At 34.7% G+C, this 21,685-nt stretch overlaps 2 protein-coding genes and 1 pseudogene across 3 annotated transcripts; 1 reads left to right on the forward strand and 2 right to left on the reverse strand.

Moving 5' to 3' along the window:
• The first annotated feature begins 11,052 nt into the window (after positions 1–11,052).
• Positions 11,053–15,305, forward strand: LOC105794992 (uncharacterized). Of its 2 annotated transcripts, XM_012624412.2 has the most exons (9): positions 11,053–11,262; positions 11,361–11,749; positions 12,274–12,473; positions 12,965–13,067; positions 13,179–13,244; positions 13,468–13,641; positions 13,737–13,833; positions 14,809–14,955; positions 15,113–15,305. In XM_012624412.2, the coding sequence occupies exons 2-8, from the start codon at positions 11,397–11,399 to the stop codon at positions 14,935–14,937; spliced, it is 1,122 nt and encodes a 373-aa protein (XP_012479866.1). In that variant the 5' UTR covers positions 11,053–11,262; positions 11,361–11,396; the 3' UTR covers positions 14,938–14,955; positions 15,113–15,305. The 2 variants fall into 2 exon arrangements, with proteins under 2 accessions (XP_012479866.1, XP_052484567.1); XM_052628607.1 differs by having other exon boundaries at positions 11,053–11,749.
• Positions 15,306–15,607: 302 nt separating this feature from the next.
• On the reverse strand, positions 15,608–19,879 carry LOC105794991 (5-oxoprolinase 1). The gene is made up of 2 exons (XM_012624411.2): positions 19,746–19,879; positions 15,608–19,611 (listed from the first exon to the last, which is right to left on the reverse strand). The coding sequence occupies exon 2, from the start codon at positions 19,594–19,596 to the stop codon at positions 15,778–15,780; it is 3,819 nt and encodes a 1,272-aa protein (XP_012479865.1). The 5' UTR covers positions 19,597–19,611; positions 19,746–19,879; the 3' UTR covers positions 15,608–15,777.
• Positions 19,880–19,936: 57 nt separating this feature from the next.
• Positions 19,937–20,817, reverse strand: LOC105794993 (linoleate 9S-lipoxygenase 5-like; annotated as a pseudogene).
• Between the last annotated feature and the right edge of the window lie 868 nt (positions 20,818–21,685).

A 21,685-nucleotide genomic window follows, 5' to 3' on the forward strand; every position in this document is an offset into this window, starting at 1 on the left:
ATCAAATAAATTTTACCTGAAAAGTCATTGCCAAAATTAAACATAAAACGAAATTTAAATTATAAATTCATCTCTCTCTAGTGCACTTATCATTTAAATATGACTCAATAATTCATATCTGAAGAATTATTACTTTATTTGATGAGTTGAATTTGTATATTAATATTTTTTATATACCAAAAAGAAATTGCTAAAACAGTTTATATAGAATAACTTATAGGTAACTTTTGGGACATGAAAGAGCAACCTATTTTATTTTCATAGGTTTAATGTGTATGTATTTTGAAATTATTTTAGCAATAAAGGATTTTATTACTATTTATTTTAACTTTTAATATTTTATTTTGATTCCATCTTGTCCAATCACTAAATATTTTTAGTGTTTTTTAAGTGGAATAAATCCAGTACAATTAAAATACATATATAAATATAAATTTGGATAATAATAAGTATTAAACTATAACAAAGCAGTTATTAGAGTAATCATAAAGTAGGATCAAATAATTATAATACAAACAAACTAAGAATGTACTATCTAGATTAAAGCTAACATACTGAACTAAAACTCATATGTAGCAACTGGACATGATAGAACTCGAAGACTTACACATGAATACTCAAAATCCAAAGCCTCCAATTTGCGAATTGAAAAAAAAAAAGAAATAAAATGACTTTATATTTATAATAAAAGCGGTAAGTAAAAGGGGGGAAACGGAGGTGGAATAATTCATCAGAAGAGTAATAACGAAACTTTGATGGATCTCAAGCATCTTGTGACCTATACACTCTTCAAAGGTTAGCTTTTTGACCTAAATTATGCTCTTCAATATATATATATATATATATAGCACATGTTCTGGGTTCAAATAAATGTCATGAGTGCTCTGTTTATATAAAGTTGATGATTTTGTTTCTATGATTTTATTTTATCATGATTTCAAGAGATATTATTTTAATCACTATAAGGTAAAGGATAAACTTTTCAAGTATGATGTCAGAGGGAGGGGATAGGCAAGTCCCTTCGCCACCTAAAATGAAAAATTATACTTTTAGTTTATAAAAATTTATAAAATTATAATTTATCCCTAAAAAATTAAATTTTAATTTAATCTTTCACTCTTCAACACTCCCTTTACAGTGGCATTTATCCAAAAACAAAATACCTAATTTATGTAATGTTTCATATCAACGATTTTGCCCGCCAAATATTCATTCCTAATAGATATTTCAAGCCAATTTGTGCATTATTATGATTTTAAAGGACATATAATCAATGTCAGAAATATATAGAAATTTGTGTTTATTTTACGGTGTCGTTTTTGCTTTTCCTCAGTCCCACATCGAGCTGCAAGAGAGATTGCCAGATTAAGGCATGGCTTTGTCTTCTCTTTCAACTTTGATCAGATCACACCATGAAAACAGAATTTAAACAGGACAGACTCTTAGAGTATGTTTGAATTTAGACATGAGTAAAATTCAATTCAATTTAAAAAATAATAATTAAAAATTTAAAGTAAATAATTTAAATTAATTGAGTTATTTAAGAAAATTAATTAAAATTCTAAATTTTAAATTGAATAGTTTGAGCTTATTCAAGGTTTTTCAGTCAATTATTAATTGAGTCTTAATTCGATTGGCACGAGTATTGTTATCAATGCAGGAGGATATGGGTTTGAGTGCGCTAAAGCACATTATCCTCCTATTTATGGGTTGGAGAGGGACTATGAATAATTCTAAGCATTATATCAAAAGAGCAGATATGTTTAAAACATAATTACTCACAATTCAACTTATTTCTTGTGCATAATTTTTTATCAAATCAACGGTCAAAACATCACATGTGGTTTTATCGAGCTATTTTCTTCTTCTTTTAAAAAATTTAACTTTCTCTCATTAATTTTAGGAAAAATTCTAAAATAGTCTTTGTATTATCAATTTGTATGGATTTAGATCCTATACTTGCTCAACATTGATCTCTTTACTTTTGAATTGCTCATTTGTAATGGCGTGAATAACTTTTTTATTAACTATTTAAAATTAGATACAATCACAAATTTAACTCTTAATCTTTACAGATTTTATCAATTTAGCCCTACATTTTTTTTACTTTAATTGGCTTTAAACCTTTTATTTTTGGTTAAATATAAATTTCATTTACAATTCAATGTAAATGTTAGAAATTACACTAAATCTTACATTGCAGCCCACATGATAGTCGCGTGTATTTTATAGTTGATATAATATTATTTTGTTCCAAATAATTTTAAAATTATAAAAAGAAATTCAAAAGTTCAATATATATATATATATTTTTCCAAAATTATAAAGAAAAATCTTCAAATTTTTTTTTATTTTTAAATGTAAAAAAGAGTATATAAAAATTGGTTTCTTCACTATTCAAAGTACTTATTTTGAGTCATTTAGATAACCTTTTCCATTCAACTCGTTTGAAAAATCTTCTACTGGAAAAAGAATATGAGCAAAGAAAAAACAACTTCGCCTAAAACCAGTCGACTGAAAACGAAAAAGAAAGCATCCCCTAAACCCAAAGCCACTATTATTAATCCTTCCAAGAAACCAAGTAAAACCCATATCCATTGAGTACAATTTTACATTTTTAATACATTTAACGTGGCATATGCATATACTAATGTGTACCAACAAATATCAATTAAAAAATGACATAACAATAAAAACCCACGTCATTATTTATAAATAAAATTAATGAAAATAAATTATTCAAACACCAATTTTATGTCTTATTATAAAATTTTTTAATAATCTCATTACAATACCTATAACTACCCATAACCCTTCTCTAACCTATAAGTAGGAGGATAATACGCTTCAACGCATTTAAACTCACGTCTTTCTACATTGACAACAATGCTTATATTAATCAAGTTATTAAGCGGTTATAAAATTGCATTGTTAATATCTTATGGAACTGCCAAAGAAATTACTAATAGAACTTGACATTTGAGATATCAAACATCTATAAAACATCTCTGCAAGTAATTTCATAATGTTATGTAATTGTTTTAATAACAATTTTAGAAAAATAAGATTTCAAATTAAGCTCTATAAATTAATTAATGAAGATATATATATATATTTTTTAAATATGAAAATATTTATGTTTTGTTTATTTTAAAAATTAGTTTCGAATAAATTTGTCAAACACCAAAAATGTTTTATAGACATCTAATCTATTTTTAGAAAAATCAATCTATTTTTAGAAATTATTTTCAATGAATCAAACAGATACTAACTTTAAATAATAACTTATCTTTTTTTTAGTCGAAACCTCGATGAACGAAACGATAGTCATATTAACTTCAACTAAATTTAAAATCGAATTAAACTAAACATATACACTCTTTCAATATTATTTTCTTTAAAATTCAAATCTAAAATCATGCTTTAAACAAATAATTACATAAGTCGATTGAGTTTTAACTCGATTGGCATCGACATTGTTGCTAGTGCAGGAGAACGCGGATTTGAGTGCACTGAAGCGCATTATCCTCCTATTTAAGGGTTGGGGAGGGCTATTGATAATTTTAGTATATAAAAAAAGAGTAAGTACGATAAGAACCCATAATAAAATTAATGTTCAAAACAAATAATTACATAAAAATAATCATCAAATAATTTATTACTCCAAACCAAAGCAATTTGTAATAGCTTATTTATTTATCACTTGTTAACTCTGACTAATTTACTCAAAAATGCTAGAAAAAATTAGCAGAATAGGTCACTTTTTAGAAAAATTATAGAAATAGGCCGATTTTATGAAAACGCTTCTCGTTGGAAGCATTTTTCCCCTATTTTTTAGGGTTAGGATTTTTTAAAGTAGAGTTTTGTTTTTTAAGGTTATGGTTTATGGTTTATAAAGTAGGATTTTTTGGATTTAGGATTTAAGGCTTTGTTATATTTTGGTTTAAAATTTTAAAGCTTATTATATGCTATTTAATTTTATAATTTTTGAAATGTTAAATAATAATTATTGAATTGAAATTTAAAAACATCATATTTACACTAATTGTATATTCATATTCTAAAATGTAATTCAATTCATAATTGAAACTCGAAGTACTTGGCTGGGATGAAATATTAGTTTTTTTTTTTGCATTTTTAATCTTAGTTTGATTCAATTTTTCAATAAATTATTTATCCCAGTACATTATTTTCGACAAGATGAATTCAGAAAATATATCTCGGGAATCCCAGGATATATGATGGGTTTCTTGGAAAAAAGGCTGGGGTTGAAACTTGTAAAGAAAAAAAAACGCTCCAAGTATGACACACTGCCATCAAAAGCACTAGAAATGCGTCCAGCTGTAAGCACTTTTAGCTGACATGGCACTAAAAACACTTCCAGCTGGATGTGCTTTCAGTGCTTTTGCTGACAATGCATCCTATTTGGAGCATTTTCTCTCTACAAATTTAAACCCCCCACTAAGCCGAGAAAATTTTCAAAACGAACTGTGAGTCACCCCATAATCTATAAAAACAACCTATTTCAGCATCAAGTGGCATAAACCATTTACAAGCAGAGAAAATTGTAAGAAGATCAAAAGAAGAGAAGCTCTCACATAAGGCATAAGTTAGAGCAACCATGCTATTTGCATAAAGTAAACATTGATTTTTGTTGTTCATATTTAGTTACAACATTATTTTTCCGCATAATGTTTTTGTTTCAAACATGTAGAACAGGTTATTTGGTTGAAAATGAGTGGACGAATTAATAGTATTGTTTATTACGACAGTGAAGTGCATGACACTGAGAAAATGGTAATTTTTTTATCAAAGAACACAACATGGTTGACTTTTAAACAGAACATACAATTGTCAAAACTTCGTATAACACCCCTAACCCTTATCCGTTACTGGAATAGGGTTACGAAACATTACCAGGATTTACAAATCAAATACAGAAAATTTCATATCATTACACATTCATATCATAAACCAGTATTAATCAATCATATCGTCCCTTATATGAGCCCTCAAGGCCCAAAATACGCATTAGAATCAAATCAGGACTAATTCGAAAACTCAAAAAAATTCACAAAATATTAAGATTTTTTCAAGGTGTAGGGGACACACTCCCGTGTGGCTCACATGGTCAAGAGACATGCTCGTGTTTCAGGCCGTGTGGGCATTCGAAGTAAGGACACACGGCCGTGTCTCAGCCCGTGTTAGTACCTGTGTAACTCTCTGACTTGGGTCACATGGCCAAGTCATACGCCCGTATGTTAGGTCATGCAATCATAAAAATTTGCATTAAATAGGTGCAGGGGTCACACGACCAAGCCATACGCTCGTGTGCCAAGCCGTGTGATCAATTCTGTGCATTCTGTTTTGAAATTTTAAAGATGCAGGAGATACACAGCCAAGTCACATGCCCATGTGCTAGGTCGTGTGTTACACACGGCTAAGACACACGCTCATGTCTCTACCCGTGTGGACAAAATAATGCCATTTCTAAGCCATATTTCTCACCCAAATTTGCCTTCCACCTACATAAACACTTAAACATATTATCAAGCCAATACAAGACATTCAAATCCATTCAAAATCAAGTCTTATACATGATATAATACCTCTTATAACAAAGTATACAAACTTACCTAACTTACCAAATTCACATATATGCATATTTTACCAAATATGCTAACTCAATTTAATCATTAATATATCAATATGATTCTCTCAATCAGCCATTTCAAACACATATCAAACATGATATAGCCTTTTATATTCACATCAAAACATGTCCATCACAAGTCATTCCAATGGCTAGTTACAACCAAAACATTTATATACCAACATTGGTTAAGTTAACCTATACATGCCATTATAGCCAAAGTTGATTTACCGAATATACCGAGATGAGCCGATGGATAATGTGATGATATCTCCGCCAAGCTTTCAATTCAACGAGCTTCTAAATTATTATAGAACAGAGGAAAATAAAATAGAGTGAGCATATTATGCTTAGTAAGTTCGTATAACGGGAAATTAACTTACCATTCATTTGCATTTAAAGTAAGCATGCAAAATTCATCCAAATAAATTTGACAATTTTCCTAAACACATATAACCTCAAGAAACATGTTAGTCATGTACTTCATGTGAATATCAAGAAATAAGGATGAGCTCATCATGTAACAATTTTTATATGCATATGTTTTCCACATCATATATTCATATAACATATACATTTACATAATAATTCATCTCAAATTCAAATTATTCCATGTCAGAACTTTGCCCATTGAATTTATTTGAAATATCGAGGGATACACAGGTAGTACACTTGAAGTGTACAAAACTGTACTCCGTCAATTCATATTCGGGAATGCTCATACGAGCACATAAACGGGAAACTCTTTCTCAAGCCATATAACGGGAAGCTCATGTGAGCCATGTAACGGAAAGCTTATCCGGGTTGTATAACAGAAAGCTCATAAGAGCCATAATTAGGAAGCTCATGCGAGCCATTAATCAGGAAGCTCCAGATAGCCATATATTGGGAAGTTCAAGTTAGCCATATCGGGAAGCTCTGGAGAGCCATATATCGGGACGCTCATAAGAGTTGTGGTGTGTCTACAACATATGTAAAGTCACAACCAATCAGGATGCTCCGAAGAGCTATTAATGGGAAGCTCGCAAGAACCATATAACGGGAAGCTCGAGAAGGCCAAATATCGGAATGCTCATGAGAACTAATAACGGGACGCTCTTTCGAGCTACGGTGTGTTCGCAACATATGCAGGACCATAACCAATTTGGGAACCCTGTATCCAACGAATTTCATTTATTCAAACGAGACTTAATACTTGTCGGGAATTATCGGATATGTGACCGATTTTCATACATGTCAATTATACAATACACATAACTCAATTCAAACATATAATTTTACAATTTAGTTACATGAACTTACCTTGATAATTGTTCGTGTATGCAAAATCTACTAATCCGACACTTTTTCTTTTCCAAGATCTAACTTCGTATTTGGTCTATCTGGATTTAATTAAGCCAAAATAGCTTGCTTGAGTTCAACACCCATAACTAGGGTTTTCATGTCTTTTATTTGGGAAAGATGATATAAAATGATGATATTTCTTATTTAATTAAAATATCATATTTTATTATTTCATCTTTTCAATTTAGTAATTTTCTTTATTTAATTTTCCATGGATGATTCATCATACTTATCTACTAACTACTCTTAATGGTCTATTTTCAATATAAGGACTTCAAATTTTGAATTCAATAGCTATTTGATACTTATAGCTACTAGAACTCAACTTTTGCATTTCATACAATTTGGTCCTTTTATCAATTAAATATATAATCGGTAAAATTTTTTAATGTAATTTTTATACGATATTCCTATTATAATCATATAGTAGAGCATAAAATAATTTTAAAATAATTTTTCTTACGGACTCGGATTTGTGGTCTCGAAACCACTGTTCTAATTTCACTGAAAACGGACTGTTACACTTCAAACAAGAATTAGGTAAAAAATTATTAGATCCAACTAGATGAGAATATCGTCCCTTAAATATTAATTTTGTACTTCAGTCGACCTCATCAGATATGATGCTTTCGATAGTAGAAGGGAGAGATGGTTGGAGGTAATGGTATAGACGCATATTGACAGTGGATTATCATTTCTCGAGTTATATGCAGAGTTTGCAAGGAAAGATGAAGGCTCTTGGACGTAAACATATGTTCCTGTTCAAGAGGCTAGAACGAAAGAACAAGTTGAGAGTCTAACGGCACATTTGTGTGGTGGATTCACTGCTTTGTTAGAAAGTTCTCATTATGATATCCCGAAATCATCAATGTGAAGGTACTCATCTATCTCAGCCCTTGATTTTAATTGCGGCAGGCAGAACACCTAAATGCTAGGTTTTAGTGGTAGGACGGAATACATGACCCCTGTACGGCACTCAGTTAGTGTTTTTGATTTGAACTTCGATTCGCCGATGTTCAATGGTAGGAACACTTACAAGGGAATGACATTAACTTCTAACGGTTGGCAAGCAACAGGTGATTTTGAACATTTCAACAACTACACAATAAGAGATGATGTACATCCTATGACATCCATCGGTGATGTGACATCCAACACGATAGATGTTGGTGGGTCTAAGAATGAAAAGGATATTGAATCCAATGTTGATCTAATCAGGGAGTTTGGTGCCGATGGTTCAGAAATTGGATTATTTTCTAAACCAGAGCTGATTTTAAATGAACTAGAAGATAGAGGTTCATATAGTGAAGGTCTCAGCAAAGATGCCGAGAAAGATCTATGGTTCAAGGTGTACTCACCTTCAGCCCATATGCATAATGTGTACCTATCGGCAGAGGATAGGTTAGAGTTTACAGAACTACAGAGGAGGTCGGATCACACGAGTTCTTCATTAGATTCGGGTGATTTAGAAGTGGGGAAGGAGTTTTCCACTAAAGATGGTTTTGTTGCTGCAGTGAAGTGATATAATATCAAGAATGAGGTAAACTTCTATGTGGTTAAATCCTGATCTGACAAGCTCAAGGCGAAGTGTGCATGGAAAATTATGGATTTTGTTAAGAAGAAAACGCGGTTGTGGACGATAAAGAAGTTTACTGCTTCGCATACGAGTGTTGTCGCAGGTACTGCATCAATATCGGTATATTTTATGACACAATTGAATTGCTAATTTTAATGTATTCGTGTTATTACAGGTATTTCACGGGATCATCCGAAATTAGACTTAAAGATGATTACGAACATAATACTACCTATGGTTAAAGTGAGTCTCAAGCCATACAATGTGTAAAGAAACATATTCCCGCCGATCTCAGATGAACATAGGTGGTCGCCTGTATCGAACACTCCATTTAAGTTGTTACCCGATAGATCATTGTGTAGCAAACTAAAAGGTCGACCAACGTCGACTCAAGTACGCGACAACATAGATATTCGAGAGAAGTAAAACCAACCAAGGTTATGCGGGTGGTGTAAGAATCTAGGCCATACAATGCCTCATGTCCACATCGAAAGGATAGTATAAATACAACACATCATTAACATCAATTTTGTTGTAATCTGTGAACATGCATTTTTGCTATACAATACAAACCAATAAATTATACAACTTTCTTCAATTGTTTACGTAGAGTCTTGATTTAATATTATGAAATGATAAGAAAGACCAACTTTAATGAAAAAACGGTATTTATTTAAAAACATAATGATCCACAACATCGATACAATAAAAACATTTGATATTTATTGAAATGTTAACATGAGAAGTACAATAATGAAGTAAATCAATCCAATCCTCGGTCAAAATGTGTGCCACATCGGGGTGGTCGACGATTGCGAGCTGGATTCCTTATTGGTTCAACCTCCAATATAGGTTGTGGTCTCAGCCTCTCATCTATTTTGCCTTCGTTCGTGGTAGATTACGATCGATTGCTCATCGGTTGCCATCGTGCATCCTCCAATCTAGGAATAGGTGGTTAGGAAGATGATCTACCTTGGTAGAAACAAGCACCCATTGGCGTAGGAGTATAACTATATTGTGCCCGAAACATAGACAGTCTATACGTTGTCGTCGACGTCATCATTATCATCAAAAATGACGAAATATATACCTCAACTTCTGATCGTTTATCTAACAGAAGTCGTATATCTCGAACCTTATTCAATAGTCTCACGTAATTCGACCATGATTCCACTTATTGAAATAATTTGTTAGTAGAATAATTTAAATTTTAATTAATTTTATTATGGTAAATATATTATCTAATGAATTTTTCCTTATTACAAGTAGGAATGTATAAGGGTAGTTCGCTCGATGATGTAAAAATGGCAGCCGATATCGTGCCTCATGATTGTCGTAGTAGCATGAAACCACTAATTTTAATTTTCTGTGGTTGTGTTGCCCAACACATCTTCCAATACAAGGTTGCCAACACGACAGACCTCCAATTGAGTTCGCCTGTTTATTTAAAGTTGACGAGTTTCATTAGCCACCTTAGATGAACATGATTTCGTGACTTATTCGGCATTAGGATACCCCCGATAATTGGAATGATGTACGCCCAAGTGCGTTGTTCTGTTTGGACTTCAGTCGAATCCTCATTGAGCCCACCGAAACTTCTTTTTAACTAACCTATTTTGATTCGGCCTTCAAAAATTGTCTCCGAAACCCTCCCCAAAAGTTCAGCGCATACCCCTCTCCAATCGGCTGCGTGAACTAATTCAGTAACTATCGGCCCATCCATCGGTAACTCGAGCTGTAACTGCACGTCCTTCAGAGTGATAGTGCACTCGCCGCATGAAAGATAGAATGTGTGTGTCTTGGGTCTCCACCTTTCCACCAACATGTTTACGAGTGTCGGGTCCAACTTACACCCCCTACCTACAAGGGCCAGGTGTGAAAAACTGGCATCTCTCAAGTAGGGTTTGATCAATGGTGATGGAGGAGCAGGTAGATGACGAATATAGGTTTCCAAAATTCGATCTTCCGTCTATTTAGGTAAAAAATATACAAAATTTAAATTCAAATATAACAAGAAAACAAACAAATTAAACAACATTAAAATATAATAAAAAATATTCTTACAATTTGTAATTTGATTGATGAAAATGTGGTTATCATCAAAATGAATTAGAGATCTTGCCATTACTAATTTAAAAAACATCGAATAATTTCTAATAGAAAATATAATTTATGAAAATGTTAAGATAAATTTTTAAAAAAAATTAGAGAGAAATAAAATTTGAGAATTTAAGAGGAAATTAAGAGAAATTTGAGAGAGATTTGAGAATATGAAAGATAATTAAGATTGAATTGGAAGAAAAATTAGATAAGGGTTTTATATATGAAAAAGATAGACCATTGAGACGAAGGACTAATTAAATAGTCATTGGAGAAAGTAGCCATTGATTGTTGGGGAAAACACATTCAAGTGATTTGGCGGAAAGTGCACCGAACTAGAAGTATTTCTAGGGATTTTTTTTTATAAAAAACAGCCTATTATGGTTTTTTTGGGGGCATTTTTTAGTAAATTAGTATAACTCCCCCAAAAATATTTATAATAAGCCATCACCTTTTTTAATAAATAAATTATCTTCTTAGCAGATCCAAATGTAAAAGAGACTCCCATCAAAGCAACCCTTCTTTGTTTGTCAATTCCCAGTCCAAATCTTTCAACATCTCACGACCTCTTCGCATTGCTTCATTATTAGTAGATCCCTATCTCTTGTTTTTCTCCTCTTAAACTCTATTTTTTTTTCCGTCCAGATTGTTCTAGAATTTTAGATCTTTGTTTCTTTTTTTTTTCAGAACAATTTTCCATCAAATTTTGGGTACTTTCCAGATATGGGAAAAGTTTCAGCCATTATATACATTGCTGTGGCTCTTCTAATCCTCTTCCTCATCTCGCATTCCCCTAAGAAACACCCCAACCACAGCCGCCATCGCCGCCTAAAGCTCCGCTCTTCTTTCAGCTTCAGCAACCCCACCCACCACGAGCCCGTGGCTTTTGATCCTCTCGTCGCCGACATCGAGCGCCGCCGTGAAGATCGACAATGGGAGAAGCAGTACTTGGAGCACACCCATCCTGAGCTTGTAAATGACCACGCTCCGGGTCACGAGTCGCAGCCCGAGTGGGAGGATTTCATGAACGCTGAGGATTACTTGAATGATGAGGATAAGTTCAACGTTACCAATAGGTTGGTGGTGGTATTACATTTTCATTTACTTTTAAATTCATGTTGATACTATTTTTGGGTATTAAGTGTTTGAAAGTTTGAAGCTTTAATTAATAATCTTTAGCTGCCAATTTTAGTTAAAAATGTATGCTTCATCATGTAATTTGCTTAAATAGTATAAATTACTGCTACTATTTATGAGCTAGTTACATTTAGTAATTCAAATTGATTCTTCTTTTATCCGTTTCAATTACATGTAGGTGCGAATTTGTGGACTGATATTTGATCATTGTTGGCTATATTTTATATGCTTTATAGAAAGAACGCTAGGTATCTTTATTAGTGTGTACGCCTGATTGTATCTGTGTATATACTCACATCGTGATGATTTTGTAAGTAATATAAACTGATAGTATCTTTGTATATACCCTCATCGTGATGCAGTTTATGTAATCCTTGCACCTGTGTTTATATGCTTGTGGATGGCCATTGACTGTAACATTTTGATAGATGTTGATCAAGTGGAGTTTTAATGTAATGAACAGGTTGGTAATGCTGTTCCCCAAGATTGATGCGGACCCTGCAGATGGTTTTGTAACGGAGAATGAATTGACTGAGTGGCATCTACAACAAGCAGCAAAGGAAGTCTTGCACAGGTCTATGAGGGAGATGGAAGTTCATGACAAGAACCATGATGGATTTGTTTCATTTGCAGAGTATGAGCCTCCCAGTTGGGTGAAGAATGGTTAGTGATCTATGCTATTATATTTCTAAATTTAATTCATCTAATGAAACTAATCCTCTGAGTGCTTCTGCTATATATTTTTTTATGTGATTTTGCTTTGTTTGTATGGCTAAATTGTTATTTGGCTTGAAGTATTTGATGGATGGATTTTATACCTTTTATGGATTTCAGCTTCTAGTTGTGTTATATTTTTTAAGATTTGATCTTTCTACTCCTTTTTGCAAATTCAAATACCCATCAGTTTTCAGATCTTTTTGTGAGATAATAGTGGCATGAAGCCAAAACATTTTAAACATCCTCTTTCCTTATGTTCTTAGTGATAGTAACATTGAGTAAACCTTTATAACAATTCTAGTCTATTTATGGATCTTATCTTGCTTTAGATTGTTATGGTCTTCTAGGACGAAACACCAACATGATAATTGAATTCTGTTTAATTTGCCAATAATTATCTTTAAAGATGGTAACTTGTTTGTGTTTATTTTTTCCAGACAACAATTCTTTTGGCTATGACATGGGCTGGTGGAAAGAGGAACATTTTAACGCATCAGATGCCAACGGTGATGGTTTGTTGAACATAACCGAGTTCAATGAGTAAGTACCAAATTCTAAAGCAAGTTCTGACTCATCTACTCCTAGCGAAAGGGGTTACTTTTAGTTGCTGCCATTGCCCTCCCTTAATTTTTCTGCTTGGTTTTTTCCTAGCTTTCTGCATCCATCTGACAGCAAAAGCCCAAAGCTGCTACACTGGCTGTGCAAGGAGGAAGTAAGGTAACCTGAGTTTTATTTCTTTCTCTTTTCTCCTATTTAAAACGTATATATCCGTTCTAGTTAAGAAACCAACTCGTGCTTAAATTTTATGTTTTGAGTTCTAGAAATAATAATAAAAAACAACCCCATTTTGGGGCATGTTATCCCGTTTGCATTTGATCCGCCTTTTCTACTAGTGCCTTTAAATTGCTATTTGACTTTGCTTCTACTTTTATCTTTTCAGAGAAAGAGATACAGACAGGGATGGGAAGGTTAACTTTGATGAGTTCTTTCATGGGCTCTTTGATTTGGTGAGAAACTATGATGAAGAAGATCATAACTCTTCCCATCCATCTCACGACTCATTGGAGTCCCCGGCTAGACATTTGTTTAGCCAGCTTGATAAAGATGGGGACAGGTACTTGTATACATCTTTATGTCTAGTTTCATGGTTGTACTGAAAAGTTAGTTGTTGGGACTGTTAAATAAATCTATGGTGCTTCGTATTAACAGACTGTTGTCTGAAGAAGAACTACTACCAATAATTGGGAAAATTCATCCATCTGAGCGGTACTATGCGAAACAACAAGCAGATTACATCATATCACAGGTACTTACGACTCCAAAGAATTGAGCAGTATTACACATGAATGCATGTATGCATTTTCTAATATTTTGTTTTAGTGCTTTTTATTTGATAATAGGAGTTGCCTTTTATTAGAAATATTTTGCTGAACCCATGTTTAGTTGTGCATTTCTACTTGGAATGTAATGTAATGCGGAAATTGATGGTTTAGGGAGAGAAAGTGTTTGGGTGCTTTTTTTGTCTGTCACCTATCTTACATGGACAGCACTTTAGGATGTCATATCCATGTAGACATGACATGGGCATTGACACATTATATCAGACTTGTGTATTCAGCATGGCAGCCAATGACATCAGAATGGTGTTTCATGGTTGCAATGGATGTTTTAGGTTTTCAAAATGGTAAGGAAGAAGAGCAAGTTCTTTGAGGTAAAACATTCTAAAACCAAATTGTTTGGAGTGGCAGAACAGGGTGTTTTCGGGGGCTGTTGTCACAGGTTTTGATACTAGAATTAGGGGTTTTGGAGGTTATTTTTGTTTTTTTTTTTTGGGGGGGGGGGGAGTGGTGGTTTCAAACATTTAGTTGAACAAACAAAAAATTTAGTGAAAATCTGATGGCAGGTGCTTCAAATCAACATTGGAATCTGGGTTTGATGTTGGGTTCTGGATTTTATGGGGTCTATTTGTTGAATTTGTGGAGAGAAAGTCTATGTATGTGTGGAATGGTGTGATAAGGGATGGAAGAAGAAAAAGAAAGGAAACAATAAAAGCAAAAGCGGAAAAGAAAAAAAGAATCTTAGTCTGGTCCAAGAAGAAAACAAAGGTAGTTCAACAAAATGAAATGAAACTTGTAGTGCAAGATAACTCGAAACCAATATGCTTTGGCTAGTGGTTATTGCCTCTTCTTAAAAGGAGTAAAGTTTAGTGTTCATATCCTTTGCCCCTCTTAGACTTCCTCATTTGTACTAAAAGGGACGTTTTCTTTATATGTAATTTCAGGCAGATTCAGATAAAGATGGTCGCTTAAGCTTACTCGAGATGATTGAGAACCCATACGTATTCTATAGTGCCATCTTCAGTGAGGATGAGGATGATGATGACTACGAATATCACGATGAGTTCCGCTAAATGCTAATTTCATGATAGGTAAGATGCCATTTTGTAATTTGTTTATAAGCTAACCAACTAAAAAGAACCTAAGCTTTACTACTTCTAAGTTTCTATATTTTTATTACATTCAAATAAATCCTTTTTTATAATATCTATTTTAATAATGGATATCTTTCTACTATCAACTTTGCAGGACACAAAGACAGCAATAGGATTCAATTTCTTTTCTTGCAAGAATTGTATGCTTTATAGAATTAGTAATTATGGAACCTTTTTTTCCATTAAATTTTTAAGAGCTTCGAGTTTTTCAGGATTGAAAACCCCTTACAAAATGCGAAAACATTAGTTATTTATTTATTAACTAATGAATGAATTGCCTCTGCCCACCTGATATAGTTCATGATTTGGCTAATGCCTTGTACTTTCCTTCTTGCATCACTTTGTTTGGAGATATAATCTATCCGAACATCTACATATCCAATATATATATATATATATTTTTTTTACTTAAACAGTTTGCATTGAAATACTAAAATCCAATAAATTGTTTGATATAAACGAAGTAAAATAAAGCATTATTTATTATAACAAAGGCGTTCATTTTGCCTAGAAAACATTAACATTTGACGTTAGAAAAGATCAGAACTTGCAGGAAATCTAAAACTAGAAGAAAATGAGCACCTCATCATACTTGAAAATTTTCATTCCATTACAATTATTTGGTTTTTAAGCCACAAGATGGCAATCTCAGATCCCAACCCATATTTATTATGGTTTTCATCATTTGGAATTACAACAGAGAATTCGAACTTGGTGATCAAAGTTACCATGAAAACAGTTTTTAAAGACGGTAAATGATCAAAGGGAAGAAGACAAAGAGCCCCAGCCGCCACCACCGGGTGTTAAAATCTGAAGTATTTCCCCAGCCTGCACCTCCACTGTGTTTTTGCCTCCAAGGTAGATTCGTCTTTTATCTTTTGTTATAAGATAGTTGGCTCCACGAGCTCCATTTGCTCCTCCTTTTAGCCCTCTAGGTGCATGTACTCGCCTCTCAGAAAGAATGCTAACCACAACTGGGCGCCTGAACTCAATTTCCCTCACAAGTCCATTACCCCCTTTGCGATGTCCTGCTCCTCCACTATTTTCTCTCAGTCCAAATTTGTGCAAGAATACTGGATACCTCTGCTCGAAAATTTCAGGATCGGTCATTCGAGTGTTTGTCATATGACACTGAACTCCACTTGTTCCATCCCAGGTTGGACCAGCCCCACTCCCACCTCCGATTGTTTCATAATAACCGAAAGTATTGTCCCCAAAGGTAAGATTATTCATACATCCCTGAGAACAAGCACAGGCCTGAAATGCAGTCAATACTACATCAGTTATTCTCTGAGACGTGAGAACATTGCCTCCTACTACAGCAGCTTTATCACTTGGAGAAAGAAATGATCCTGCCGGTACATGGATTTTAACTGGAGCCAAACAACCTTGATTAAGAGGAATATCAACATCGACCAAACAACGAAGGCAGTATATGACTGCAGCAGCAGTGACAGCTTCTGGAGCGTTCCAGTTACCGTAAACTTCGGGGCTGGTTCCACTAAAATCAAAACTTGCTTCCCCTTTGTTAGAATCAATAGTGAGTTTTAAATGAATGACAGACCCGTCATCCATGCAATCCTCTTCTTCTATCGTTATAGAGTTTCTCTCGCCAAGCCTAGTTGATTCCGAGGAAATTCTTGCAGCAACTGCCTTGAGCATCTCTCTTACTGCTTCTTCTGCATTAAGCTGCACATAAGTCATATAAGCCTGAACAGTTTCTAAACCATACTGCTCAATAAGTTCTTTAATTAGAGTAATTCCTCTCTGGTTAGCAGCCACTTGTGCTCTAAGGTCTGATAGGTTATCTTGAAGCCGTCTTGTTCCTGGGATATTTTGCGAATGTTCAACAGCATCTGGAAACTTAAGTAGTTTTATTATTCCTTCTTCTTGGAAAATCCCCTTTTCCACTAGTTTAAATGCTTTTATGGCAGCTCCTTCTTCCCATATGGACTTCGAAAAAGGTGGCATGCTTCCAGGTGTAACACCCCCAATCTCAGCATGATGCCCTCTACTTGCCACAAAAAACACTAGTTTCCCATTATCGAAAACTGGGGTTATCACAGTTATATCGGGAAGATGACTACCTCCAGCACAAGGATGATTAGTGACAAGGACATCTCCTTCATTCAATTTGTCACCCCAGTATTCAAGCTGCCAACGAACAGTACTGGACATAGCTCCGAGATGCACCGGAACATGAGGAGCATTGGCAACTAGTCCTCCATCTGGACCAAAAAGAGCACAAGAAAAGTCTAGCCTTTCCTTGATATTTGTCGAGATAGAAGTCCGCTGCAATGTCCGTCCCATCTGTTCAGCTATTCCCATAAATCTGTGATTGAAGATAGAAAGTTGCACAACATCTGCAACTTTTTCAGCAACTTTCACTGTGTTTACACTAGACTCAATTTCAATCTTAATGTTTCCATATTTGGTTATAATAGCTTTACATTTTGGTTCTACTATCACTGTACTACTCCCATTCATGATGATCGCAGGGCCGGGTATAACATGCCCATATCCCAGATTCTCAAGCTTGAACAATGGTGTATCATGCCACCCATTCCCGAAAAAGACCTTGTAGTGGCCTTCGATTTTGGGAGAACCAGAAGCAGGTTCTAGGGTCTGTGGTTTCAATATATTAGCAACTCCTATCCCACGAACCCTGACATCGCAAACAAGGATATTTCTATTCTGTAGCTTAAATCCGTATTCTTGCTGGAAAAGCTTCTCAAATTCCTCAGCATAGTCAGATCCAGATCCATCTTCAGCAATACATCGCTTTACCATGATTGCCGTATCTGTACCTTCATACCTCAAATTTAGATATGTCTCAGCCTTTATATTTTCCTCTCTGAACCCTTGCTCTTGCAGCTTCTGCTTTACCTGGTTCAACAATATAGCTTCTCGACGAGAGGCCTCTACAACAGATTCAGAACCATAAACTGCGGCATAAGGAAGTTGTGCCTCTTCTACGACATCGGCCAATCCCATTCCATACGCACTTAAGATTCCACAAAACCGGTGAATAAGTACTTCTGTCATACCTAGTGATCTAGCAATGGCACAGGCATGTTGTGGCCCAGCACCTCCGAAGCAAGCTAGTGCATGGTTCCTTGTTTCATGGCCTTTCATCTCAGTTAACTGACGTATGGGTCGGCACATGGTCTCATTGGCAACATTCACAAACCCCAGTGCAATCTCCTCCACTGTCATGTCCTTTGCAGATGAATCTTGGCTCTTCCTATAAGAATTTATTTGCTCTGCTAGCTTCTTGTATTCTTCCCTGGTTGCTTCGACATCTAAAGGCTGATCTTCCTTCGGACCAAAGATTGCTGGGAAATAATCAGGAACAACATACCCAAGAATCAGGTTTGCATCAGTGACTGCCAATTCTCCACCTTTCCTATAACACACAGGACCAGGATGAGCCCCCACAGACTCTGGTCCAACCCGGAAAGCTCCAAATTGGAACTTTAACTTCGATCCACCACCAGCAGCAACAGTGTTTATGTCAAGCTGAGGTGCTTGTATTATAGCACCAGCAATTTTAGTTTCTAGGACTTGTTCATAACTCCCAGCATAACGGCTCACATCGGTTGATGTACCACCCATGTCAAATCCAATCAAAGGCTTCTCCGTTTCAAGCCTGAAAAGAGTCTGTGAATAGCCAACAACTCCCCCAGCAGGGCCAGACAAAACAGCCTTGTGCCCCGAAAATCGACTTTCCGGTGCAAGCCCTCCATCCGACTGCATAAACAGAACATTCACCATCGCAAGACCTTCATCGAATCTAGATATGAACCCTGATAAGTACTCTTTCACAACAGGGGTTAGATAAGCATCCACACTAGCTGTTAAACCTCGAGGAACAGCACGAACCATGGGAGTCAAAGCTGAAGACGACGAAACATGTCGAAAACCCAAGCTCATAGCCAACTTCTCAACAGCCATTTCATGATAAGGGTAAGTGTAGGAATGCATCAACACAACAGCCAAACAACTAATCCCTTTCTCCAATAAACCTTTCAATAAAGGCTTCAAAGATTCTTCATCTAAACACTTGACAACCCTAACAAGCTCACCAGAAACCCCTTTAACAAAGGACCCAGATTTCTCTCCATTCCCTTTTTCCTCGTCAAGAACTAACTCAACCCTCTCATCAACTTCAATAACTTGTTCATAAAGATTAGATGGTTTAGCAGCAGAAAGGTCAAAGATATGGGGACGAGATTGATCACCAATCTGTAACAAGTCCTTAAAACCACGAGTAACACACAAAGCAATCCTTTCCCCTTTTCTTTCCAAAAGGGCATTTGTTGCCACAGTCGTCCCCATCCTTATCCACTCGATTTTATCAGTTGGGATTTTGACAGTTCGAGGGATTTTCTGCCCCGTATATTCCTCGAGAATCCTCCTGATTCCTTCAATCGGAGCATCGTCGTAATTGGAAGGGTCAACCGATAAAAGTTTAAGGACCCGACCATCGGAGTGACCGGGAATCTCGGCGTAAACATCGGTGAAAGTACCCCCTCTGTCAATACAAAACCTAAGCTTTTCTCCACTGACACTCCCCATTTTTCACACACACCCCTAAAAAGGAATAGTGAACCCAGAAATAAAACAAGTAAACTGAAGCAGAAGACGATATGAAATGAGCAAAGGATATGAATAAGAAGAGAAGAGAGCGAAAGAGAAAAGGGACGTAGGAGAGGGAGATTGATTACCAGGTGAGGAGGGATTGAGAATTAGAGATTGATACGTCTATAAGATTATGTGATGGAGACGACGGGTGTCGTTTCGATGAACCTTCCTTCGTACAGAAACTGACTTGTTCCACAGATGCCCGTTTTGCTGTTAGTGCAGCGGTGGAAATTTATTATTTACTTCTCATTTATTTATGGGTAAATTCCACATATAGTCCTTCAAACTATTAATTTTTTATTTTAAATACTTAAAATAAATATTTTAGAATTTAAGTTTTAGTCACTCATTAAAGTCACAAACACTCAAAATTTACAAATTTTTAACTTGTTTCTTTCCATTATCCTACTCTCAATTTCCACCAGCTTCTTTCCCGAATCTTTCGATTGCGGCTAAGGGTTCATCGTCAGTGGTCCATTCCGCCACATCTCTTTGCCCAAGGTTTATTTCATTGGTTGAATGTCTGATAAGACTTATATAAGGGATACACCCAGTAAGGTTTGGAACTGTGCGGTGATTGTTTTCAAGAAAGCCAAGTTTGAGTCGTTCTCAAGGTCGTCGTATTCTTTAGTGCCTGGTTCCGGCATGAACCGATGGCTGACTGTTGGTCTGTTTGGGAGGTATCCAGCGTATGGGTATTGTCCGAAATTGACAGCTGCGTCGAAAGCGGAAACTATCCATATGATGATGGTGCATGCTTGGGTGAGATTGATTAATGTGATCATCTGCAGCCACCATGTATCGTTTCTTAAATCGCCGTGGCCTTCGTTTTTGACCTCTGACCACCATGATTGGATTTCGTTGTTGTTTTTAACTGTTTCATCTGATGGGTAGTAGAAAGAACAGTACCCAGTGACCCAAGTTTCAATGGTTGACCAGATTTCTAACCCATCAGCAGCGTATGGGTAATCGTTTATTCTGCCCATGGGGACAACTCGAGTCCAGCACTGTCATTCCTCTGAGAAAAGAACAAACAGTTTAATGGTGTTTGCTTGGAATTTTAATGATAGATATCATTATATAGCTTGGTTTTACCTCAACAGGGAGAGCCTGGTCAGTGAAAACCCAGTTCCTGTAAATAGCAGACGACGACATTTCAAGTGCATATTTTCTTGGAAAGATTATTAAGAAAATATTTATTTCTTTATATATTTTTAAATTTTATATATTATTATTTATTGTCAATAATATTTTTTATTTATATATATTAATTTATTATGTTTTTTGAAAATATTAAATATATAAATAAATAATTTTTATTTTATTTAAAAGAATAAACTTATTATTAAATTGGTTCGCTTAGTTCTTTTTATTACTATTTTCTTTTACTCTGTTTCACCTCATGTAAAAGTCTAAAAATATATTATAATTTAAAATTGTTATGAATATCTTATTAAGTGGATGTTCATCATGATAAAGATAAAGTTTTGATGTACTTTAAATTCTTATAGTTATTAAAATTAGATCTCTACTTCTTTTATACTTCTTATGCCTATAAATAGAGACTACGATGAAACATTGTAAATCATCTCTTTGATTAATAAAGCACATTCTTTGTTGCTTTCATATTTTCTTTGTTCTTTAGTCTCTCTATCTCTCTTTATTTTATAACACGTTATCAACACAATGATTCTCTATATTTTTTTTAAATCTTTCGAAGTCGTCCCACAGATCAAATTCTTTTTCACCTTAAACTTTCACCCTTATAACTTCATCTTCGAGATGTTGAAAGATTCAATCTCAGAATGGATTATGGTTTTTATTCTCGATCTTTGATTTATTGTACAAGCATGGGTAAAGTGTAGATTTGTGCTCGTGATAATAGTCAAGGTGGCGACATGATATTAAAGATCTTCAGATATATTTTACTATGTTTTATTTATTATATTATGTTTATTATAGTTGGAAAATAATCATGAATAGATCGATTTTGATTTGAAATCCCACGCATGTTTGCGATGGT

This window comes from Gossypium raimondii, chromosome 3 (genome assembly GCF_025698545.1).
Source record: "Gossypium raimondii isolate GPD5lz chromosome 3, ASM2569854v1, whole genome shotgun sequence".
NCBI lineage: Eukaryota > Viridiplantae > Streptophyta > Magnoliopsida > Malvales > Malvaceae > Gossypium > Gossypium raimondii.